Raw genomic sequence first — 26,828 nt, 5'->3', positions numbered from 1 at the left:
CCTAGGGAATCGCTGGGGCTACACTACAGGACCAAAGGTTTGGAAGTAGGAGACCCACGGGAGATGCGTGCAGTGTGGGAACACAGACGCAAGCTACCATTGACTTAGAAATTGAGAATGAAGAAGTTACAAAGTTACTGATTAGGGACACTTCCGGGTGGACTACGGTGAAACCCTTTTAAACTAGGACACTAGGATAGTCAATACCCACGGGAGCACCGGAGTACTCGAGTTACCTCACCCAGGGAAGCCAGGTGCATAGGTGTCTTTTCGTGTCGGGTTTCGTTGATGCTTTCAATGGAGACCAGCAAAAGAAGTGCTGCAGGCGGCCGAAGGAAGAGTGTCCGGGTGGATCCAAGGGTGGATCAAGGAGCTGAAGAACCTGAAAGCAGAGGGGACAGAGTCTGGGTCACTAGCCAGTGACCAGGATGGAACCAGGTGATGTCGCGATGCAAACAGGTGAAGAGGTGAAGCTTGTCTCTGCAGCCACGAGGACCAGGAGGTGTCGACGACAACCAGGAGCTGAAGTCAAGCTGTCCCACAAAGGCTCTAGTTGACTGTGGTGTCTTTATCCGGATTGGACCCAACAAGCCTTGGTAACCGCAACCCACACAGAATGTGTAGATTTGCTTCAGTTCAGACCAGCAAGGTCTGAGGTGCTTCTCTTTTGGAAGGAAGCTGGAGCAAGCCCATAACAACCAGGCAAGCATTGGAAAATCAAAGGATCGTCTTCAGAGGGCTCACTAGCCAATGGGCTAGCAACCGGGAAGACACATCGAGCAGAAATGCAGAAGCGGGCCCCACGCGCACTCGTGGAGTGTGAGGGGCTGAGCTTTGGTGCAGATGCTGCTTGCTTCTGGGGCTTCTCTTACTCCAATGCACAACTGCGCGGGTGCCTCAGTCGTTGCACAATTAGCAAAGTGCAGGTAGTACAGGATAACCGGTCCCACGTCTCTCGTGTCCGCCACGAGTCTCAGCTTTGCTGTGGATGTGGATCAAAGACGGAGAAGTCTGGAAGTTTAGTATCTGAGTCGCTGAGTTGTCGGGTTCCTGCTGGAGCGTCTACAAAGCAAACCAGCAAGTTACTGGCGGTGCCTGTTTGAACAGGGTGGTCACTCCTTTACCACAAGGGAGATCTTCTTCAGTCTTCTAGTCAGCATAGAATGTCGAAGTCCAAGGGTTTCATGTCGTATTTTCTTTCCAGGGTAATCTGATGTCTCTAGACACAGCTCCTAACTTTATACCAAACTAAGGGGCTGGATTACCTGCTAGGTCCCTCCTATGGGTGGACCTTGAAAAGGGGGCGTTTACACCCCTTTCTCTTTGTCCAGTTTTGTGCCAGAGCTGGGGCTGGAGTGCCCCAGCAACTGGTTTGAACCGGGCTATGCATGGAGCACCTTGTGTGCCCCTAGCAGTGTCTCATTTTGCAGCCCTCCCTGCCCCAATACACTAAAAGCCTGTCTGGTGAGGTGCTAGCACATCACAAGGCAGGAAACCTATTGTCCAGGCCTCCCCTGCCGGAGTTTCGTCCAGCAGCAGGAGGTCAGACTTATGTCTGTGACAGCAGCATCCATTTTGTGATGCTGAGGCTCTGTTTAACTTTAACCGGGTAAAGTAGTAACCAACATGTCTTCTCCCTCTAGAAGAGTGGAATGCTACCCCCGCCGCCAGAATTGGCGGGGGGGGGGTAGTATTCCTAAGTGTATGACACCTTACATGACATGTTTTGATAAAGCCAAACCAAAGTTAGCATTAACCACGAGGATTGTAATGCACTTAAGAGTATATGGTATGGCTATATCATAGAGCAGCTATAAGGACATGGTTCCGAAAGCTGAAGATGGGCTCAGCTCATGCTAGGGCACCCTCTCACATAAAACCAAGCACTCTGCCTCCAGGATTGTTAAGGCCTGCCATAGGAGTGACTTATAGGTATATATGTGTCTATATATAAGGGTAGATATAGGTATACTATATCTAAGCAAGAGGTGATTACACCACCTTGCCCAAGCTGAGTGATCAGCCTGTGGTGTCAGTTTGGATGGCCAGCCAGGGGTGGCATAATATATGCTGCAGCCCCTGGTAGGCCTTGGATGCACCTATGCCCTGGGTACCTATGTACACTGTACAGGGGCTCACAAAGGTGACCCAATACCCAATCAGGTATGTACCTAGAGTACATGGTATCAATTTAGAGAGAGAACAGCTGGGCTGTGGGTCTGATTAGCAGGCCCACAGTCACTCTAAAGTCGAAAAAACAGAAAATCACAGCAAAAAGTGGGGGTGACCATAGGAAGCAGACCCTACTCTCATACACAGACTCCTACAATGCCTGCTAGGTTTTGAGGGGAATCTGTTGTGTGCAAGCCTTAAATGACTGTGCTAATTCTGTCTATGCTGGACTGCCTAATGCTATCTGGCATAAATGTCAAAAGATTCAAAACGAGGCCACAAGGCTGATATTTCATCTCCCTAAATATACCCATGCCACACCTTTATACCAAATAAAGCTGTACTGGCTTCCATTGAAGGAACACATCCAATTTAAAATGTGTTGCACAGTGTTTAAGAGCATGAATGGGACAGCCCCTAACTTTCTGGCAGAAACAATCATGAAGTATATACCCAACCATAATGTCAGGTTATTATATGCCAATCAATTTATAGTCCCAAAGTTTTGTAAACGTAGGCAGTGCGGTCAGAGTTTTTGAATGGTGGCATGGAACTCCATGCCGGAAAAGGTCTGGTACTAATTGAGTTTTAGTCTATTTCATAAATTGTTAAAGACAGGGCCTTTAAAAAGGCAAGTATTTTTTTTATTTCAGCTGAAGGTATATTATTTATAAGCACCTAGATACCATTGGTAAACATGTGCTCTATAAGTTGGAATACCATTAACATGTGCAAGCAGTGTTTGAGGTATTGGATGTTTGCAGCAGAGGATACTTTCAAGCAGAATTGAATATCATCAGCATATTGGTGAACCGTTATGCATGAGTAGAGCGCCAAGCGGAACATACGTTGTAGATGACAGGACAGAGTATGGAGCCCTCGAGGACTCCACAGGTGATAGGGAACTTTTATGACCTGGATGTGCTCATGTAACCAAACTGGCATTGGTTGAAAATATAGGAGAAGCAGAGTTAGGGACATTGTTGGTTAATCCCATTTGAGACCCAAGGGTACGTAGGATCAAGGGAGACTCAAGGGTATGTAGGAGGGTGGGATATTCTATTGTGTCAAAGATAGCGGAGAGGTCCACCAATATCAGGAGACGGGTTGTTTTCATTTGTGGTCGAGGTCATCATCTACGATGTATAATATAGTAGTCTCTGTGCTGCATGATCTGAAGCCAAGACTGGAAGTCATGCAGGAGATGGTTAACATCGATGTGGTCTGGGAGTTGACCATGAACTGCCTTTTCAATGATCTTTTTGATAAATGGAAGGTGAGTAATGGACAGGTAGTTGGCGAGGTCATCGGGGTTTCGGGGACTAGCGTGGGTTTATGTAGCAGTGGGGGGTTCTGGCTTTTCTAGAGAGCATCGGGAAAGATGCCTTGAGTGAATGAGGCATCGATTACGTAAATTGGGTAAAGAGTGCATCTCCGGAGAGAGCTTTGATGAAGGATGATGGTAAGAGATCATCTTCATCAGAAATAAATTAGATGGAGTTGAGTATGTCAGTGAGATCTGAAAGGGATCCAGCTTTGAAATGCCTACCATTGTGGAATACTGTGGAAAAGGGTAGGTGTAAGATTTGAAGCAGGCTTAGTGACGAGTGAGGAATGGGTTGATCTGGCAGGGGGCTTATGCAGTGCTTTCTTGCCTTAAAGAGCATTCTGCTTCTGTTGGTGGCTTCATTGATGGTGTTAGTATAGTACTTTGCTTTTGCTGATATGAAGAGCTGTCTGCATGATGAGTGGAGAGACTTCAGAGTCAAGAGGTCCTCAGAACTTGTTTTTATGTTCTGTGTGTAGATAGTTTATTGTCTGCAAGGTCTCTGGAGTATCAGGGGCTGAAGGTTTTGACTTTTACTTGCTTATGTAATTGGGATCGTGGATGTTCACAAACCTTTGCAAAAAGTTGTTGAAGCTGTTTCAGAATGGTGCTAGTGTTGGACATGGAGTTGATAGGGTGACAATGAATTCAAGCATTAGGTTGTCTAATCAGAAATCTTTCAAAGATCTGAAGGTTTGGTCTTCTCTTTTGTATTGACCTTGGTGTATTGGTAGGACACTAAGCATGGGGATAAGGATAGCAACATGTTCGGTCTAGTTCAGGGATATGGGTGGTTTGCATTGGAGTGGTGTTAATGCTGAGTAGACAAGATTGAGGATATGGCATTGGAAGCGTTGGTTGTGTGACATGCTGTGCCACTTTGTGTGTACCCATGAGGTTAAAAACGGAGTCTCCTTTTTTTTAGCTTGCATTATCTGGGAGGTTGAAGTCCCCCAAGAGGATGGTATGGACATGTCAGATGGACTAGGTGGCAAGGAACTATGGGAATTCATCAACTGAAGTCCTTGTTCTGCCCAAAATCCTGTAGATGAGATTGATGATGGAGGTCAGAGTTGCAGAGAGTGAGAAATGGCATGTCAACTGCTCAATGGAGTTGAATGTTACTTGTTTGCTTAGAGTGCAGGACCAGTATGACTTAAGGATGATAGCGAGGCCTCCTCACTTCATATGTGGGTGGTCCACACGATGGATACTTTGCCAGTGGGAAGAAGGATGTCTTGGATGTGAACCATGTTTTTGTGATTAAGAGGGCTGTAGACTTGTGATAGGTGATGAGGTCTCTAATGTCTGTCTGGTGCATGGAGCACTGGAGAGCAAGAGTTGATGAGGTTGAGCTGATGAACATGAGTTGGAATTTGTGTTCTGCAGTTTGAGGGTGTAGGGTAGTTAGCGGGATGTGTACAAAGCTGAGACTATCCGTTGTTCCCTCTGAAAGTATAACACAACCTTGGAATACAGATGTTCTCAAATCAAGCTTAGGACACAAAGATACCATCTAGAAAAACGTTTAGAATAACAATTACACAGAGACATATTCCTACTATGTAATAAAAATAGTGAAACCATTATATAGTGTGGACTCTCTGAAGGGTATATGTAGTAGTAATGTTGAAACTGCAAGTTACCATACATTTGTTCAGAGCATGGATAAGCAAAATGGAAGATTACAAATCACGAGTGTTAAGCACCTCTCTACTTACACAATAAAAGATGTGCTATAATTTATGTACAAATATGTATTGGGAGTACGATAATCAGATCATGAAATAGAAATATAAAAAACAACAAGTACAGAAAGTAGAAGCATGAGGAAGAGTACAGTCCTTTAATAACAGCACACAAGACAAAAAAATACTATAACGCACAAGCACAGTTTCTGCTTACTTTCATTAAGAAAATAAGCAGTAAAGCAATCAAACAACTACCAATCTATTTATTTCCCAAAGCGCCGAGACTCCGTGCTGGAATTATGGTGCTTTACAAAGAACTTTGAAACTTTATGTAGTTTAGGAGTAACTTCGAAATGAGAAAGTCAATACTCAAAGTTCAACATGCAAGGTTCAGAAACATAGGAAAGGCAGAAACATTGGAAAGGCAGAGTAAATTGGAATGAAGGCAAAAAGATGGAGCTTATAACACTTTTCTGACTGAGATTGGGTTAAGTTCTTGGTTGGATAATGTAGTAACTTGGTCCAGACAGATTGTAGTGTTTCAGGAGTATTTATTGTGGTAGTTACAAATCCGGTAGTTCAGCCCCACCAGGAGCAGCCAGCATGCTGCTCAGCCCTTCTCCAACTGTAGTCGCTCACCCCCAACATTCCATAATACATCATTCAAGGAGGAACTCACTGGCTGAGCATGAACACATAGAAACCAGGATACAACAGATAAGCTGAGAGTCCCATGGCTTGTACTGTACTCTAGCAATTTCGTCGAACTAAGCAAATCTATTATCAAAGTCACAACATTTTTGCAGATGGTAAAGTGAATGGTTATTACTTCTGCACCGAATGGCTGGAAGAAGGGTGTTGGTTGAAATGTCTTCAATTAGTGCTCAGTTTTGTGGTCTTTCGCGCCAAATGCCCACAGTCCAAGCTCAGCTTGGTGATGCAGTATGTTGGAGCCTATTAAGCATAGACTGGTAAGTGTGGTAAGAGAAAGGAATGTGATAATAGATTCACAAGATGCATATACAGACTTGGCAAAGGTTTTGCCTTTGGAGTACTTTGTGTGCTGCATTTGGGAAAAGCTCGATCTCTATTTCTCTACGGAATTCTCACTGGTTGTTTATGGTCCTTATTCTCCTTGGTTGTCTAGCCACAATGTCTATGTCTGCCAGGAGAAAGAGTTTCCAGCTCTGCAAGTTTAATGGAAGGAGAAAACTGACAGAATCAGGGCCAACCTCCATTTGAGGGATCTCCTCTGGCAGCATAAACTGATTTTGGAATGTAAGTTGGTTTTACAACTCCTAGCACTATACAATACAGCACAGAGTGGAAGGAAATCCGTTTGCAACTGGTTCCCAGGCTTGTAGCAGCACCCTCAAAAGTCTTATTCGCAGCTTGGGAGCCTGGCATTCTCACTCCTCAGAACCTTGTTGCCTACTGTAATAGACAACAAGCATTTTGCGCAGGTGGTTTATTAATGCGCAGGGCCTTAGATGTGTGGCAGATTTTAATTAGATCTTTACTTTAATGTTTAGCCAGTGTAAGTCTTTCAGGTTTTGGGACGTATTATTACATTTTCTCGTAGGGGAATGGATGTTGCTCCAATAAGTGGTCTTGCAGCCAGACACTTGTGGCTTCATTTTAGGATCACAGGATACTTAAGTTTATGTAGAATTAAGCAGTTCCTCGAAGACACTCCAAGTGGAGCAGGCATCTTTCCTCTGTTCAGGTCTATGATGACTGTCCACTCCGAGCCACCCCACCTGACTGGTAATCATGTCCATGATGTGACATATCATCATTCCAGCAGCTCTCACAGTTGTATTAGGTTGGCCTGAGACCCCCACTCAGTCTTTGTCATCTTGCTGAATGGATGGCCGCACAGCTGGGGCAACTGAACGATGGAGATAACTGCCATAAAAAGGTAATCGTGTTACAGCAACCGGTGATCACGATATTACCACAATGTATTCATTAAATGGACAAATTCCCAGGAATCTTTGTTTTTACTTGTTGTTCCGCATTTTAAGGTGCACATTTAACAGTTTTTGCTGGTTCTAAGAATACACAGCTTTTCCTTACTGCCATGTGGCAAATCCGTTTGCAACTGGTATTCAGGCTTGTTGCGGCACCTGTAAAAGTCTTATTCAGAGCTTAGGTTTTCTTTACTGCCAAGTGATATAAAGTATCTATCACACAGTAAAAATCACATCACTTAAATGAGCGGAAATTTGTTAATTGTATAGATGTTTATTTAATCCTCATTTGGCACCTTCTCCTGTGCAAGGCCAAAGTATCCATTTGTGCCCAGCTACTACGTTGATTTGAATGCAAGGTAAATACGCAAATTACCATGTTTCTCTTATTTTATGGGTGGGATATTTACTTTCGCATGTATTTTTGGGCTGTTGATTACATGCACATTAGTTCTGCGACTATCGTAGATTATATATTTATTTTTAAGTAACACAGTTTCATACTAGACGTGACTGCCATCTGGTGTAGAAAGCACGAAACGATTTACTCTGGAGTAGGCAATAGATGTTGAGGGACAAAGAAAGCCGTGTAAACACCAAACAGATTGGTAACATTTCGAGGGTGTGAGTCCAGATCATCATTTTGAATTGGCGAGGAAATGAGGAATCTTTGGCAGGAAGAAACACTGTAGGTGGCATTGAATGATGGAGGCTTTTTATTTTATAATACTTTATGTGTTTTTTTGTATTGCCATTGTAATCTGGGGGCCTCATTTATGAGGCTGTGCGTCACTTTTACGCCGCCGGTGCGTCACTTTTTGTGACGCACCAGTGGCGTAAAAAGTGCGCCTTGTTGCGCCATATTTACAAAGTGACGCATCTAGGTAGATGCGTCACTTTGTAAACCCCTGCGCCACATTATACCTGCGCCAGGTATAATGTATGCAAGGGGGCGTTTTGACGCAAGGAAGGGTCATGGAAGTGACGCAGTGAAATCTATAAGATTTCACTGCGCCATTTCTTGGCCGCTAATGCGTCAAAATCTTACGCCTGCTTCATGGCAGATGTAAGACTGACGCAGGAATTGCTGGAGTTGCGTCACTTTTGTGACACAACCCAGCAATGCGTCACTTTTGCGCCTACAGATACGTCAGAAATACGGACGTATCTGTAACTCCTTGCGCAATGATGCGTCATACAGTAAATATGACGCATCATTGGTGTTGCAAGGAGGGCGCAGTGAAAAGTGACGCATCGCTGTTTTCACGCAGCGATGCGTCACTTTTCATAAATGAGGGCCCGGGTTTTTAAATTATGAGGTTTGTGCTGCATCTTTTGTTCATGTACATTTTAGGTGTTTGTATTGTGAGTGAGGCTTTTATATTGTGAATCACTTGCCAGCATTCTGTGACCAAAAATAGGTAGAAATGTAAGGGTTAACATGACTAATTAGTATAATTATAATAATTATAAATATAATAACGATAATGTCACCAGAAATCACATTATATGACCTTTGCCACGCTTATGTCATCATACGAAATAACGTTGCATGTCACACAGAATGATTCCACCTTGTCTGATGTCCCGAAATATTTTGCAGCCCGCAAGGTCCTACTAACAGTTTCGTCTCTGGCAACAGTTATTCTGATCCCTCGTAGAAAGACAGCAAACCATTTCATAGGGAAAGCATTGAAAAATATAAATAACATTTAAAACTGGCTCCTCCAGTCTTTTGTGGAAAATGCCCCTCCTAAAATGTAGGTAGTGGTCCTGTAGACAGGCACTAAAAATACCACTCTACAGTACCCAGTGCCCGTGTCTTGGAGGGCTTATCTTATATTTTTATGTTGTGTAGATTTGTTCTGCACAGCTTATCACCCCTCAGGGTATCCAGGCGCTGGAGCAAGAGAGTAGCTCAGGCAGTGCTCCTAGTTGAACAGCCAGATCTTCAGCTTCTTGCAGAAGTTGAGGAGTGGTGGTCCTTATGTGTTGAAGGAGTTCATATCAGCTTTTGACTGTGATAAATGAGAAAGTGCATCCTCCTGTCTTGCTTCTGCGGATGCGGGGGAGAGGTGTGGCACAGGGGCCAGAGCGGCTGACTCCGGAGCATAGAACGCCCGGTTCGATAGTCGGCAGCAGCTAAGCTCAGCATCAAGTGACTCTGGGCAATAGCTCACTTAATCTCCCAGTTAGCCCCCAGCACCTTGAGACGCTTAGAGGTGATTAGTTTGCGCTTTACAAAACCCGGATTATCATTATTATTTTTATTATTTTTCATGTGTGGGAGAGAACCCGGGGAGAATAACTGTCTGAAGGATTGGTAGAGTTGGAGTCACTGGAGAACTTCGTAGATGTGGCTAGGAAGCTTGAATTTGCAGCGCTTCTGGATGGGTAGGCAGAGCAGGTCGCGAGGTAGGGAGTGATGTAAGCGCAAGCTAATTAACAATGTGATCCTATCTGGATCCTACTCGCAGATGTGAAAGCAGGCTATTATTAGGCCCCTCCTAAAAAAACAAATATGGACATCACGGAATGTAAAAACGATCGTCCGATGTCCTTACTTCCTGTGCCAGCAAAGATGCATTTTAATATCCACCTAATGGGAGACTGCAGAACAGCAACACTGGCTCAATGACTCACAGTTGGGTTTTAGAAAACATCAGGGCACAGCAACTGCTTTGATCTCAGCGATGGATTGTATCAGACATCTGGTGGATGAGGGACAGGGGTGGTGCTGATACTCCTGGATCTGTCTGCAGTGTTTGACACCATCTCACCTGCTCTGCTGCAACACAGACTCCAGGGCCTTGGCATCTCGCATCAATCCTTAGCCCTCCTGTCCCCCGTCCTTGTGAAATGATTGCAAAATGTGAAGTTACAGCACTTTTACTCAAACACCTTTTGCCTGCCCTGTGGAGTGCCACAGGGCTCATCTCTAAGCCCCATGCTTTTTAATCTTTGTGTGGCACCCCTAGCGGCTATTATCCATTCCTTCAGAATGGAGGTAGTGTGGTATGCAGATGACACCCAGATCATGGTGTAAATCCCTAAGAACTTATGCTCTGTAGCTGAAAATGGATGTATGTCGTTACAATGCATGCTTTTTCCACGCATGCCTTTACAACGCAGGTTTTAAACGCAAGTCATTACAACGACTTGCGTTGGGGGGCGCTGGATAGTGAATAGTTTAACTTACTATTCCAACTCCAGTCCCCGCGGATAGTAGGGAAGGTTTTGGATAGTAAATTAAACTATTCCCTATCCTACAGCGCCCTCCAGCGCAAGTCGTTGTAACAACTTGCGTTGTGATTCCTGCGTTGTAAAGGTACTGTGTGGAAAAAGTTTCATTGTAAAGGATGTTTCCCGCTGAAAATGTTTCCTGTTGCTTGACCAAAGTGGCAGAATGGATCTCATGCAACTTACTAAAACTGAAGGGGGGTAAGACAAAAGTGATGATTTTTGGCGCAGGTGTGAAAGCTGGAATATCACCTGTTGGCCTCATTTCTTAGGAATTTGTCCTACTCCAGGACATAATGACAAGAACCTAGGAGTATTGATGGACATTGAATGTAACTTTAATGCCCAAACTAATCGTACAAATATAACCTGCACCTGGATTATGAGGATTATGAAAACAATCTGTCCACTCATTCAGCAGCCTGCACGCAAGCAGCTAGCTCTTGCCCTGGTAATGTACAGACTCGATTATTGCAACTCACTGTATCTGGAATCGAACAAGAGTACGCAGCATAAACTCCAGGTGGTACAGAAGGTACTGGCAAGACTGGTTCAGGACATTCCTAGAGGGCAGTCGGCTGCCAAGGGATTAGAAACCCTTTGTTGGCTCACATTAACAAGCGTATCAGCTTCAAATCTCTCTGTATGGCATACAAGGCTCTCTATCTTCCTTATCCTTCAAGACTAAAAAACACATTTGGCTGGTACTCCCCTGGCAGAGATCTCCGCTCAGTGTCTGAACTACAGCTTAATGTACCAAAAACCATAAGAAAGAGATGCGGCGACAGAGCATTCTCAACTACTGCCAGTAAACTCTGGAACACTTCCAATAAACATAAAGGCTATATCCCAGCTCCTGCCCTTCAGGAAGGCCCTTTCCGACTTGGCTATTTTGCTTGTAGCTAGCTTCCGAATTCAGAACACTAGTGGACTCTCTTCTTGGATGGTGATCTATAGTGCCTTGACGGCTCAGGTTAACTGCTGCGCTTTATGAATTTAAAATCAAATCAAATCAGATCTGGGTTTAATCCATCATCATTCTTTAGCTCACTTCCCCCCCCCCCAGTTCAGACCCAGCCATATGCAAATCAGTCTTGACCCTTTGCCTCATGAAAACAGTCCAGCCCGAACTGCCAGGCTAGGCCTTCCCTGGACTGGAAACAAGCATCGTGGAACCAGTTTTGGGATAACACACCTCATCAGTCAGGTTAGCTTGAATCCAGTGGAAAAGTGAGCAAGGGACTCACATATGGCCATACCCTGCCAAGTTAGAGAAAATAAAGCAAACATAAGGAGATGATGAACGAATCGCTGAAACGTTTCAGACACTCACCCTCAATCACAGATATGGGTTGAATCCATCATTCTTTAGCTCACTTTGCCACCCCAGTTCAGACTCAGCCATATACAAATCAGTCTTGACCCTGTGCCTCATGGGAACAGTCCAGCCCGAACTGCCAAGCCAGGTCTTCCCTGAAGCAGAAACAAGTATCCTGGGACTGGTTCCGGGATAACATTCTCTCCCCAACTGTACATGAAAAGATAACAGAACTGGCAGGTAACATATCCTGATTATGAACAGGGTTGTATTTGCCCCCCTGACTTTCTGAAGTCAGTCTTGCTAACTGTCAATCCTATTCTCAATAAATGACTGAACACCTCCTTGGAGCCAACAACTGTTCCAAAGAGGTGGAAACAGGCATTCCTACTTCCTCTGCTAAAATACCCTAATGCATACCCCAAGTTACTCAGTAAATGTAGAACGATCTCTCTTCTTCCAGCAGCAGTTAAGATGCTGGAGATCGCAGTCACTAAACAGATCTGCCTGTTTCTGGAATCTAACACCCTTCTTCATTACACACAGTCTGGCTTTAAGCCAGTTTAGAGCACTGAGTCCGCCTTACTAGAGGCATTGAAATTTATCAAGCTCAACCTAGATCTCGGAGCATCAGCAGTGGCCATTCTTTTAGATTTTTCATCAGCAACCCATCCTGCTGAACAGACATGGGAGATTGGAATTCTAAGGAATGTGCTGGCCTGGATCAAATCATATTTGGAGGATAGATCCCAGGTAGTGTTTCTTGCTCCCTTTTCTTAGACACCAGGCCTCCCAAGTATGGGATGCCTCAGGGATCTGCCCTGAGCCCGTCACTTTTCAATGTCTACCTAGAACCCCTGGTTAAGTTGGTTGAATCAACAAGGTCATTTTATCGGCTGATTATACACAGCTTCTGCTGCCTTTTCAGGGTGAGGCACCTGACGTCCCTAAGTTCTTCAAGGACTGCCTCAAAGCAGTAGGCAACTGGAAGGGCAAAAGCTGCCTCAAACTTAATTCTGATAAAGCAGAAATTCTCTTTTTTGGGCACAAGTCTGATTCCCCACTCTCTCAGCTGGTGGCAGTCTGAGTTGGGGGGCTCCTCTCTCCCCCTCTTCCTGTGTAAGAAATGTGGAAATCAAATTTGACTCAGCCCTATCTTTTGAACCACAGGTCAAAGTAGTCTCTGCTAACTGCTTCACTACAATGAAGTCACTCAGAAGGATGTGATGGAGCAGGGTTTTGTGAAAATAAAACCTGCTCATATTAAACCCTCAGTAACATTCATTAACAGTGTGCTGTGAAATTTTTTATTAAAGAAAGCTAAAATAAGGGGAAATGCTTTTGTGTATTTGTGTACTAATGCATGGAACTAGGCCGCAAATGCGCTTGGTTAAAGAAAAAGAAAAGACTAATGCTGCTTTGCGCACGTTAATAACGGTTGCTAGGGAAAAATAACATGGGTTGTGTATGGGTTAGTGCAATGCTGGGATGGCGTGCAATGAAATTACATTTCATGAAAATAATATTGTTTGTGTTTGTTTACTGTAGAAAAGCAAGCACGGTCCTACTCTTCTGCATGCCATCCTAGGGTTAATAATTGGTGGGGAAAAAAATGACCAAAAGATGATTTTCGAAAGAGAAAAGAGAACGCAAAGGTTGATGCGTGACCTTCACAATATTTTTGTGTGACTGCCAAGTTATGGAGAAATTAGGATTATCAGTGGAAGCGAACAACTTCCTTCTCAAGATGGCAGAGACAAACAATGGAAGCGCAAAAACTTGATACATGAAATGTGCTACAGGAAATATGTTCTATGATTGTGTTCAAAGTTGTTTCATGGGAACAATCTGTCATAATGCTGAAAGTTTAAGACAAAAGAACATTGAATAAAATGGTCATGATGACAGTGGTATGACAGTACACCTCCATCCTTAGCCAATGAGAGACGGCATTCGCTCTCATATTGAAACAAATGTGGGTTGGACATTTAGGTTTTTAGGGTATCATTGAAAGTCCCTGGAGGGTGTGGTTAGGTCGCAGGAGTTTGGCTAGCTGGAGATCGTTGCTGTTGTCGGTTCGCTGTTTCCAGGTAGAGGCCTACCTGTTTCCTGATTCCTGACTTAATCTTTGCTACTCGATTCTTCTTGAGGGGCCTTACTGCCCTTTGGCCAGAGGATAGATTTCCCTGATTCCTATTTGGGTTAGTATAGATAATATCCTGAATTTGCATAAACTTTTGCAAATGAATTTTGTATCGGAAAGCTTTTCCCTCTTTGCCTATCCACTCCTTCATGCATTGTCCAACTGATATGAGTTTGTTTCTAATCATTGCTAATATCTGTTCTACGTGATAATCTATGATTTGCATTGTATAACAGTACTTGATGAGCATTTATTTCACATGATTTTCCGATAAACTTTATAAATTACACTCCGAGTCTGTTAATATTTAGTAGTATTGATAAGTACATATTATTGCTATCAACTATTCGACTCTCCAAGGTTCGTCGCCACAAAAATATACATATTGTAAGGAGAAATGCAGGTTCTATTGTTCATTTGATAAGCTGGGTAAAAATTTGCATCACACTGAACCCAGCGTGAAGGGATTAGTTGGGTAAAGTAAATGGGCCTTTGTTTGTGAAAAATTATCGATCCCTGATCGCTGGATCAGATGCTACATCTGGTTCCAGTGGCATCCCGTAAGATCATTGTTCATGCCCTAGCCACCTCTAAAGTGGACTACGCCAACAGTTTTTACTGGGGTTTTTCCAGCTTACCGTCTGCAACAGTTGCAGGTGATTCAAAATGCTGCTGTGCGCCTCATTCTTAAGGTACTGCTATGTCAATTGGTGTACGCTCATCTCCACCAGCTGCACGGGCTCCCAGCAATCAGCCATATCAAATTCAAGGCTATAATTTTGCCCTATAGAGCTTTGGAGAACAAGGGACCTCAGTATTTGTGATGAAGACTCAAGGTCCATCGTCAGAGTAGATCCCTCAATTCTAATTCCCAGAGGTTCCTGCACATCCCGAGAGACCACAAGGCTAGACGTGGTGGGAGATTTGTTACATTTCTGATGGCAAAACTCTGCAATTCGCTTCCACCCATCCTTCAATTTGTTCACTCTGAAAGGATCTTTGGGAAAGGCTTGGAGACCCACCTGTTTAATGCTTAGGTCAGAAATTCTAGTATGCTATTCTGTTCTCTAGGGCAGTCTGTTGTTAGCACTGGGACGTTCCCTTGGAAGCAGCCGTGCACTCTATAAATTCTATTGTGTTGTATTGTTCTCCATTGTAATTCATGGTGTGCACTCTCCCTTACCCTCCCCCAATATCATGGATGCCATTGCTTAAATTGTATAAGTATAGGGCCCAAAGTGTTTCCAAGGATCTTGCGTTCGGTGCAGCCGAAGGTCAGGATTGCCGAATGACAAAGTTGTTTAATATTTGCTCCATCTCACACCTCTTTCATCCACCACCATACTTCATATATTTTTTGCTCACTCCTGTAAAATCATTACCTGCTTTCTTCCCTGTTTTACTATCTTACTCTTTTGCCTTCCTTCTGCCTTTCTTTTATTTTCTCGCTCTTGCCCTCAGCCAAAATCTAATGATGAAAAAGTCCCATTCCCAAAAAATGTGTGGCGGTGGGTACCACCTACCACCACTTGCACAAATTAAGCATTGACCTTTCCGTGTTGTCATGGTCAAGGTAGGTGGTTGTGGTGTCGCCTTGATTTCGGTTTGTAAAAGGGCTTCTAATTACTTTAAGGGTCCATTGTGAAATACTAAACTATAGCATAGTAGGCAAAATCATTCCATTTGGGATGTCAATTTCAAGTTGCTAGACAGTTAGTTGTAAAGTCATGACAAGTTCGGAGAATTCACTGGGATTCATGATACAATGGTCCGGGAAAGCTTAGAATGGCTATAACTAACACAATGTTTGGTCACACATTTCACAAAAAATCTCAAAACTCCAGTTTTCTATGGATGACAAACAAAACCTACAACACGTTTTCAAAAGTATAACAAAATTACATTAGCATACCTAAAATGAGTATAATAAATACTTTCTAGAAAAGGCGATACAGGCATCTGTATATAGTACGTGCTGAACGAATATATACTGCCATTTTAAATCTGCCTTATTTAGATCTGCTAAGAAACGTAATCAGACATACGGTAAGGTGTACCCTAATACTGAGTCTTTTTCCATTCTGACCAGCCCTATACCATGCCCACACCTTACACCATCCCCATGCACTCAATCATCATGCAGGTGTGGCACTTCGACTGGAGTAGCTCAAACATTCGACTCACTTCCTGTTTCTTTTGCGATTCCCCGGAAGTGCAGACTTTAGAGGCAAGGTCTCTCAGTTCTTCTCTCCAAGCCTCAGAGAGTAAACCAGATCCTGAGGAAAACAAGGAGTGAAAAACAATTTAAAGAGTTAGGTTGTTTGTGGCAGATCACAGTATTTAGATCGTTACCTACAGCACAAAAACAGCAGAAGGGTTCTCTTTAATTTCCCTGGGATTATATTAGATTTCATCCTATGGTCTTCGTATCTCTTAATGTATCATAACAAATGGCTTCAGTATTAACACCAAAGAGTCAACGAACATTGATAAATGAACGTTTGAAGGACTGCCTATACTCGTGGTGTTCAGAATGTAAAAAGTTCTTGGAATCTGAATGTTTTTTGTTTTCTAACAGTATGTAATTACGACATGTAATACAACATTTTGACGTGTCTATTTTTTTGCTGCTAACTTAATTAGATCTGGTTGTAATTCCTAAACAGGCCATTTTACTCATATTACAACGGACTGATTTTCCTTTGTGGACATGGTGCTGGTACATTAGTTCTCTTTATACCAATTTAGAATGTGCTAAAAACAGATGAACAGGTATTAATCCCTCCTAACAGTTGATGGAGAGATGGTGTTCACTAAGAAGCCAAGATTGTGATGCTTGAAGAGACCTGGTACTGGACATTTTGTCAAGTGGTACTGCTTCACAGACACTAGGTAACAGTACTTCTTTTGTGGCAATGAGATAATAGTGGCACTTTTGTGTAGGAATGGCAATTCTGGTAATGGAACAGTGCTTATATGCCTCACTAGGCAGCCGTGGCTCCCAGCCAAGGAAAGTCCAACAAAAGGAGGCCTGATGGCCCCTTAAATTCGGCCTTTGCTTTGGGCCCAGCTGGAAATTAAAATAACAAAGGCCCCTTGCTGTCTCAACATTGATGTTCAGAATTAAAGCAGATAATGTGAAAAGCGCTGCTGAATATATCCTGGTGTCTGAAAATTACACTGGGATGAGTTCAGCATATTTCAGTTAGGCTCAATTTCTTTGCACGTAGCCGGAGTCTACCCGAGGGTACCCCTAATGTGTGCCCTGGTGGTACACTGCGGAAATTGTTTATCTTACGAATAGCTGCAAGAATGTTTAATCCACTCCAGTTATAATAGTTTTATAAATGCTATAAACTCACTTTTCCTGGAACCAAGTTAATACTGCAAATGCGAAATCAACTTTTTACCCAACTATTGTTAAACGAAAATCTATAACATAATGTAGTAACCTGTATTATATTTATTTGGTTACTGTCTCCCCAGCTGCTCAGTTAATGTGAACGTGATGCATGCAATGTTGGTGTGATGGTCTTGAATGGAATGTCTGGGTGCCTGGATGCTTAAGTGTGACAGTTGGAGTATGGGCTGAGCAGCAAGCAGACTGATCCTGATGGGGCTGCATCACAAGAACTCAACAACTTGTAATTGTAACTAATAAATCTACATGAAACTTCATCCTGGTCACTGACTCCATTAGATTTTTGGCGACGAGCTGGAGACAGGCCCATGCTGCGACTGGCTACTGAAGTTGTCACTGGACTGGACTTTGAGAAACTAAGGTAACTTACTTAAACTAAGATTAAGTATCAATATTGAAGTAAAACGCCGTACCAGCCCCACAAGTGTGTTTCATACTGGACAGCCCAGCCTGGATGCACTACATTCACTTAAAGGTTTTCTATTTCCTATTAATGTGACAACTTGTAAGAGTACTAGAAATCCCACCAACTCATCTAAAGAATAGTCTCCACCACAGTTAGTGCCAGCAGTGCTGAGATGATTTGTCTCTGTGTTATTTTTGGAGCCAACATTTTCATAACTGTGGTGTTTTCAGAGCTGTACAATCATCCTTTTGTGGGCTCTTTAACAGAGATGGTTTCACAACGTGTTTTGTGCCTTTTGGATTGACTTTGACAGCGTTGGATCTAAGGACTGTGGTTCTTTTAAATTTTCCTAAGTTTGTCTGTAGAGGTGGTTTTCAACAGTCTGTGGCAGGTTGCCCAATGCAGTCCACTATGCTGCCCATTTTGCTTGTGATTGCACAGCTGGGTAATGCACAATATTGTTGTGGTCCCGGTAGCTGCAGTGGGACATCAGTGGTCATACAAAGATAGACTGTGGTTTATTTTTTGTACATTTGTGGCATGTTTACTGTGTCGGCAGTTCAACCGCTGCAGTGCAATTTGAAATTACATGCTCGAGCTGTATTTAGCCTGTGCTCCTTACCTCAGTCAATGGAGTCACGCGGATGAGCCGTTGCAGCTGCTGTTACGTTATTGGATCTACGCAGCCCGTCTAGCTACAATGGAACGCATTCCTACACCGATGTGCCTGGAGCCATTCGGCGCAGCATTGTCAGCGTAACGCCATCTTTGGTTTGGCTGCAGCACTCTACAACTCCTCTGCATCTGGAGGATTCGGCGATCATCATGCTGGCGTGTCGCCTTTGTTTTTTGTATTTTTTACAATGTTGATGCCAAATAATCTTTATTGGTAGCTCTTACGTTTACCAGCTACCATAGCCCCGTTATTATCACTGGTTTTTGTCTTCAAGTCTTTGCAGAGACGGTCGCTATACTGTTGTGCACGCTCTACCAGCAAGTGTTTCTGAAACAACTCTTGGGTTCGTCAAATCAGCAATCCGGTGGAACTGAAGACAGGGGACTTCTTGGCGGAGGTAACAGTAATGTAATGTTCCTGTGATTTATCATCAGTTCTTGTTTTGAAAGACATTGAGGATTATCCTCCATGACGTGACTTTTAGTAACATGGCGGTACTCCAGCACATTAAGGGTATCTACCCTTAGTCCACAAATGTCAAATGTATTGACTTTCAAGCTATTCTTGTAAGTATTCCCTCACAAGTGTTCTTGACTGTCAAACTGAGGGATGAACCAGTTGATGCAGGACATTTTACTTTGTTTGTTTTTTGCAGGGCATTATACCTGTTCATTTCCGTTTACATTGTGGGGATTAGTCCCATATACATTATCCATGTTAGAAAGCCTTTTATGAGGAGTGTTACAGTGGGTGCTAGTTCCATTTCTACAGATTGTGCTGTCCTAGTGCTTAAATCACCTTGTACTTCAGGTTGTTTATGTAGTGGTTAAGCACTTAGATGGGAAGGAGTTTTAGTCCCATTCGACACAATTATCACAGTTAATGGGTTTTTGTCCCATTAAGACAGTTTTAACAGTTAATGTGTACGAGTCCCATTCAACACAGTTAGTGAATGGGTTTTAGTCTCATTCAACACAGTTTTCACAGTTAATTGGTTTTAGTCCGATTCAACACATTTACTCATTTCCTTTGCAGGAGGGTAGTTTTGTGAGGTCAATCCCTTTACACTGTTTTACCTCTTCATGCTACGAGATACGCCTACTGCTACGCCTACTGTATTGAATGTAATGTATTTGTTAAGTATATATATACTGTGCACTGTTACTGAAAGTTGCCAAACCCCATGTTCCCGGATCCTGTCCCCGGCAGCTGCCATCCCGTGCTATTGCAGGCTGTCCTGTTCCTGTCCCTTATGCCTGATTAAAGCCTGTAGACTCAAGATACCTCGAATCCTGTCTCTTATTTATTGAGCTATCTGTTTTATTCATTGTATTCAAAAATAGTACCGGTAATTAATTATTTATTTACCACAATGTAATGATGCATACGCATGATATGTGTACCGATGACAAAAAAAAAACATTAGGGATCCAAACAAAAGTACACTGCACTTAGGGCAGGGGTACACGTCTTTAGCCATGTAGAGGACTTTTTATGTCTGTAGACTTATTTAATTTCCTGATATTGGGCACGATGAATGGAAGATGGAGGGGGACAGAGAATTCTTGAAAGGGTTTTGTTGAAACAAATTTTTGTAACATGGAAGCTTCTCAGTCATACCAATTTTATTTATTGCCTGGCTAATATGCACAAGAAGGTTGCATGATGTTTTGTTCATTGAAAATTAATAAAAATATTTTTTTTTAAAGAAGCTTGTTCAAATATGAAACTTGAATCAGATGGAATTTTCTCCGCAGCCTAGTTACAATACTGTAATCTGCATGTCTCACAGCAGAAGCACCAAATTATAAGCCAAAAACCAGGGCCTTTAGTGGAATCTAAAATAATATTTTCCGGAGCATCAATAAGGACAGCCATAGTGAAATAAATATTCTCCCAGTGCAGTGTACAATCCACCCGTTTCCAGAGGAAAAAACATTAACCATAAGCTTTTTGCTTTGATGGCATATTTCTCTTGATCCAGTGATTTCTTTGACTATCCACTCATAATAAGGGCGATTGGAATTATGTTACAAGGGAAGACCAATTTATGCAGCAGGCGCAACTACATTATGTTTCAAAAAAGGGAAAATATGTGGTAAAGAGAGGCACATTTTTTAATAGTATTTCTTCATGATTTTGCCATTTTTACATTTTAACAACGTCTGAGGAATGTTTTCACCTTAGTAGTACCAGTTTAACACCCAGCCACAGCAGTAGGCAACTGAAAAGTAACTAGTCAACTTTCTGAACGGACCTTCCACTACAGGACAATACATATAGCCACATTTTCAATAACGTTTGATCTGTTTGACCTAAAACATATTTTCCTTTAGTTAAAATTTGCAAATTGGGAGCAGATGAAGGATTGTGTGGCAAATGCAGCAACACTATAATGTTGCAGAAAACACGTGGGCTGCACAATTATATATTTCCATTGGCCTTGCTTAGAATATACTTACACCCTCCTATAAGTACAAGTTGACTATAATTCAGTCTTGACCACAAATATGCACAACCTTCATTCAAATGGTTTAATCATGTACTAACCAGCTCTCAGTTGTGGATCCAGGTTTCCATATGGGTCTCCTATTGGCATCTGTACACTTGGTACCCCGAGCACACTGGTAGGAAATTGGCTTTTCATCATAGGATGAGGTAGGAGAGAGTTTGGTGTGGACCATTCATCATTTACAATACATATAGGAATTCCATTAAGTCCTAAAGTGAAAGACAAGACATGTGAGCCAATACTTCACAGGAAGAGACAGAATGAGAGTGTGTGTGTCTTTGTTCAGTATTTTAAATGTTTTTCTGGTAGGAATTATTTGTGGCCATAACAGTGTTTAATTAAGATACAGAGTATAAAATTCCGAATGCAGTTTCCAACACTGTGCTGACACTGATAAAGAGAAAGAAAACTGTGAATATGAGAGTTTATTAGTAAGGCAATTAAAATAAAGAAAGTTACACTGAAAGAGAGAAAAGGTTCAGAGGTGGCAGGGTGACATGTGAAGAGGTCCGGCAAAATTGATATAGATTACATATAGATAAAAGATATTTGGAGCACGTTTGAACCAATACCACCAGAGATCCGAATCAATTCTACTTTTTTAAATCAAATATTTTACTGGCTTTTATACATTCTATGAATTCGCAGTACAAACACATAATAATATTGTTTGTTCGCCATTTATGACATTACGACCATCATCAGTGTTACATATGAGATTCCTTACTTATAGTTATTTCTGCAGGTCAGTGTAGTCTAAAAAGAAACAAACACAACTGAAATATAGGCACAGGCAGTCAAAAGGAAGTGAATAACGGTAGAACATAATTTGATGGTGCTTTACTGCCTTATTCCTAGCATCATTACGTACTGTTGTCACAATGTGGGTGATTCAATGTTGGTGAGCTTGACGTTAAATAAAGTGTTCACTTTCGTCAGTCGTGGATTGAAGGCAGTCCTGTCTTTAATTCATGGGCACGCTGGGCAGTTGCCCGGGGCGCCCACAAGTAAAGCGGCTCCAGACAGACCAGAATGTAAACACAAATTTTCCGTTAAACGTTTTTATTACTGTAAGTGGTTGTGTAGGCAGGGCCCAGTGCACTGTTTAGCCCCGGGGTCTATTATGCGGTCAAGATGGCCCTGCTTGAAAGGATGCTAGTACCTCACCTCAAAGTCCAGCTATGAGCCTCTTGCGACTGCCACTGTTTTCTTCCTTATGCAGGGCAATACTTTCACTCTTTCCCATTGTATTACCTCTCCTCGCTATTTGTAAATATGAGAGGCGAACGCATCTTTTCAAGCCACGGCTGTGGCTCTTTTTGCTAGAAGAAATGCTAGATCTAAGAATCTATTACCTACTATGTTAACTCTTCTTTGGGCAAGAGACCCAACAGGCAATTAAGTAGCAATATAATATTTCTGGGCATATTATCAAGCAGGGCGCGAAAATGATCGCCGTTTTAGCGGCAGAAAACTGCCGCTAAAGCGGCGATTATGGGCTTGATAATGTAGCATTGTGAATTCCAATAGAAACCCATGTTCTGGTGTGAACATGGGCTTCAATTGGAATTCTCCACGGCATATTATCAAGCCCATTATCGCCGCTTTAGCGGCGGTTTTCTGCAGCTAAAACGGCGATAATTTTAACGCCCTGCTTGATAATATGCCCCTCAATCTCACTATTGTTAAGCAATACAGTGTTATCAATCCTAAACCATATGGCTGTTGGCACCTGGGGCAGCGTGCTAGTGTGGTGGAGTACATTTACATTTGGGGTGTAAGGTATAGAATTTGATATGTTTCAAAAGCCCGTTTCTAGACATTGATTGATTGTGTACCGGGTTTTGCTTTCATTATGAATCTTCAATCACTTCTCCTAAATCAGCCTTACATATGTTTGTATGGCCATTCATGTATTCTGTAAACCTTATAGAAGGTTCTTGCGGGAATAGCATCACCAATTTTCTCCCTCTCAGTATGACAAGGAGTTGAAAGGTCTCATGTCTGAGGGCTCGACCACTTCCCTGCACCCTCTGCAATTTATTCCAATTGAATTCAACTTGCCCTGGTCAAGTTCCACTAAAATCTTCTTGTCATTGCAAGATTGTACCCTGTCTCCAAAAAAAAATCGTTATTTTTCCCCTGCCTGTAATGAGAAACAGTTCACTGAGAAAGGGTATGAGTTCCTTTTCTTCAACTCCCCTTCAAAGTTCAATTTTTTCCTACCAAACTGGATGAAAAATGGTCAGTTTTCTATTAACACAATAACACCTACTGTACCAGTTAACAGGGAAAGGATGAGGGCACCATTTCGGGAAAACAATATGTATTAATTTTAGTTTGTCAATCTCTAGTTACTGTTTTTTACGTTATATGCTGATGGATTTTAAAGGTAAAAACTACACCACCCTGTGGTTCAGTACACTTGACATCTATTCCTAGCTTTACAAAAATATCTTGATGAAAATATGTGTGAGCCCCTCAACACAGTGGCATTTCTCCGGGACCTGCTGTTTTTTCTCATAAAGAGTAAAAAATAAAGAGAAATAGAGGCCTCGTAATTCCTTGTTTCAGTCTCCGTTTATTTTCTTTGACAGAGCCAAGCTCCTGCTGACTTAGAGCACGGCGCAAATGTTCTAAAACCGTCCCCACAAAGTCTCTTGTCTCCACTGACTTCATTCTTTTCCTTGCCAGTAGAGTGGTCAACGTCTTACCTTCAATGTGGGTGACCCGGTGAGGGTGTGGGTTGTGGCGGGAGAAGAAAGAATTGTGACTCAGGTGGCCAAAGCGTGAGCTGTTCTTGGAGTTAGGCCTCAGTGCCTCAGCACTGAATCTGAGAGGAGTGTTGAGGGCCACATTCTCGAGCTTTCCTGACAAGTCTGGGAGCATTTTGCTTTTGAAGGGACCAGAAACGGGGTTCTTCAGTTTCTCCATCAACTCCTTTGAAGCGTTGACATCAGATCTGGAATGAAAATCAAAAAAAGTACCAGAACTAAATTAAGCGTTAGTAGCATTTTAATATAAAAGTGTTTACTGAATGCTAGTGTGGAAAAGTAAATTTTGCCATGTTCTGTGTCCCTACGTGTCCCCCATCTTATGTTATGTGTGCATGATTAATATGCATATGTATTCCCCATGTTCGATTAAAGATGCAATTACAGTTGTGTCCATCTCTAGTATGCCAGTTTCCAGTTCTCGTGAAAGCTACGAGTATTAGGCCTATGTAAAGTTACGTTGCCACGTTTCTCAGTGTGCACGTTATTTCATTGAAAAGTCCCCGTTTCTAGGCCTCAAAAGGGCCCGGACACCAGATTCAGCTCCTGTCTCCTGAACCCTCACTGAGGAGCGATACAGCCCCCACCTGTGTTCCTGACCCTTCACTTACTTCCTGCCTCACAGTGCCCGGCTCGGCCTGGCTCTGCCTCTCAGTCTGCCAAGAGTATGTTATGATTCTAGTTATCAGTCCAGCCCTCCTTCTCTGCATTCCTTAGCTACTGAATCGCATCAATAGTTTCCGTCATGGTCTAGCCTTTACGTCTCCATGTAAGAGAAATACTGTATTAATGGTCATTTAATATTCCTCAACACGCACTACATGTAGAATAATGCATGCACCAGTCTTAGAATCTGTTAGCCTTTACCCCGATAACTTTTGGATTCTATCAACATGTTCTCCAAACATCAGATACTAGATAGTGTTTAGGTACATGTCGCCCTGACTCTCCAGACTTCAGTCTCTGCTCCTAGCGCAGAAGTCGTAGCCCCCAGTTCCTCCTAGTAACACGTCATTGTTAGTTTGCGCGCACCATTAGGTTAGAGGTCCCGGCTCCTTAGGTAGCCCCCTCCATGTTTCCGCCCCATTTATGACATATTCTGTTACGTTTACATCACATGTCTATGTATACGCCTCCTGTTACACCCACTTTCACCCTTATCTTTCGCGACTGCTATTGACCACACCCACTGCTCCGCCTATTGTATGTACTGTAATGCAATTGTTTTAGTATATATACTTGTGCACTGTTATTAAATGTTACGCCGATCCTGCCCCCGGCAGCGCTGCCATTCTATTCCTGTGCAGGTTGTCCTGTTCCTGTCCTTTATGCTGTATTAAACCTGCAAACTCCTACTACCTCGAATCTTGACTCTTATTTATTGAGCTATCTGTTATTACTATATCCAGTCAAAAATAGATCCGGTATTATTTATTTATATACCACACTAGGATTAACGAACAAGAATAAAGATGCGAATACAACAGGTGAATTGATTTTCAGGTCAATAAAGCTAATGAATGCTTAAAGAGGTTTCTCATTTGATATCAAATGTAAGTAATATAGGTAGCCCAGACAAAGATATATATAAAAACAATATAAGTACACACATTTGCAATATAGGTGCTCTGTGATTATGTAATCAGTTTTATACGTTATACTTTCTACCACATAGACTAACCAATAAATAGTGACATTGATTTAATAAGCATACAGAGTGAGATCATAAAGGGAGCACTGAAATGATTGTCACTGAAAGAGTGTCCTTTTTTTACTAGAAATGAGGCAGCATTTTTTGATGTCTTCTTTACGGTAACTACAGAGGACAACACAATAACATAATGCAAAGCAAAATAGCAACACAAGAAAGCCGGTGAGACCACAACACAAAGAATCAAAATAAAACACAATAGAACAACCACAATACAACGCAGTAGAATAAGTGAACACATAAACACAGCAGCATAAAAGAAATACAGCGCCAGCACAACAAACTGCAACACAATAAAAGACATAATAACTTCACCACTAAATAGCAACACATTGTAGCCAAAAACAACACAATGGCACAACATGGCACAACAGAAAATAACAAAAACATTTAAACAACAGAGTAAGAGAACACAGCACCACAATAAATACTCTAACACATTGCATCACAAAATAACATGATATACACACGTTTGCAACAGCACAATAATATACCACAAAGCAACACAGTAAAACAGAACAAAAGTAATACTAATCTACATCATCAGAAAGCAAAAACACAACCCATCTTGAGACCATACAGTAGAAAATGTATGCTGTTGTGTTGTTTTATCTTTGTGTATTATTAAGATGCATTGTTATGCTTATGTTCTGTGTTTCTATGCTCTGTTGTGTTTTGTGTTGTACTGATATGTGTTTTTGTTATTATTTTGTTGTATGGTGTATTGTGTTACTGTGCTGTATGTTTTAATAATGTTGCATTTGTGGTGCTGTATTTCTGTTGTTGTTGTGTTTTTGTGTTGTAGTGTGGTACTTTAGCAGCAGTCTTAAATGTGCACAAATATTTAGTCATACATCACTACCTTCAAGTGAGAAAGTTAATTAATAATTGGGTAGGATGGTAGTCGATAATGTCTCTATCTTGTTTGATCCACTAAAGGTTTCAATAATTTAAAACTGAGCTTAACCTCTGGGATCCATGGCACAAAGAAGATAGGCTTATCTTCAGAAAAGTGTAAAACATCTAGAAGTACCAAAACAGTTAAAAGGTCATAAACATAACTAAATAAAAATCCCACTCTAGGTTTATAACAGGGAATAACGTAATGAAGAATATGACACCAAAAGAACAAAAGTCCAATAATGGCGACTGGAGATTAGAATTTTTAAGTTGTACAGTAAAGTAGCACCATAATGTGGGAAGCGCCAATATTAGTCAATGGTCGCGGTAGACCAGGACCTGGGTGCGATTTCAGGTCGACCCCCGATGGAGTGCAGGGCGAGTATACAAACCAGATTCAACCCAGTTAGAGGTTTACTTTTGGACTCAGTCTTTTTTTCTTGAAGTCAGGTATTTATAAGGTTTTATAGATAGACTAACACCACAAAAGTACATTTTAATAATCAGTAATAGAATTGAATTAAATCATGAAGGAATATGTAAAAAGAATTTGCATTAGAGAAA

General features: G+C 42.1%; 1 protein-coding gene across 2 annotated transcripts in view; it reads right to left on the bottom strand.

The window, feature by feature from the left end:
• The window catches only part of TBATA (thymus, brain and testes associated), a 211,979-nt gene that overhangs the window by 102,620 nt on the left and 82,531 nt on the right, over positions 1-26,828 (bottom strand). For both annotated transcript variants that reach the window (XM_078643256.1, XM_078643257.1), the window contains exons 3-5: positions 23,594-23,841; positions 20,918-21,088; positions 16,049-16,140 (exon numbers count right to left, since the gene is read on the bottom strand). In XM_078643256.1, the coding sequence (XP_078499382.1) occupies positions 16,049-16,140; positions 20,918-21,088; positions 23,594-23,841 (511 nt within the window). The remainder of the gene's footprint in view (positions 1-16,048; positions 16,141-20,917; positions 21,089-23,593; positions 23,842-26,828) is intronic.

Source organism: Lissotriton helveticus, chromosome 5_1 (assembly GCF_964261635.1).
Source record: "Lissotriton helveticus chromosome 5_1, aLisHel1.1, whole genome shotgun sequence".
Taxonomy (NCBI): Eukaryota; Metazoa; Chordata; class Amphibia; order Caudata; family Salamandridae; genus Lissotriton; species Lissotriton helveticus.
Note: the sequence above shows the minus strand (reverse complement) of the source record. Positions and strands in the feature narration are given on the sequence as shown.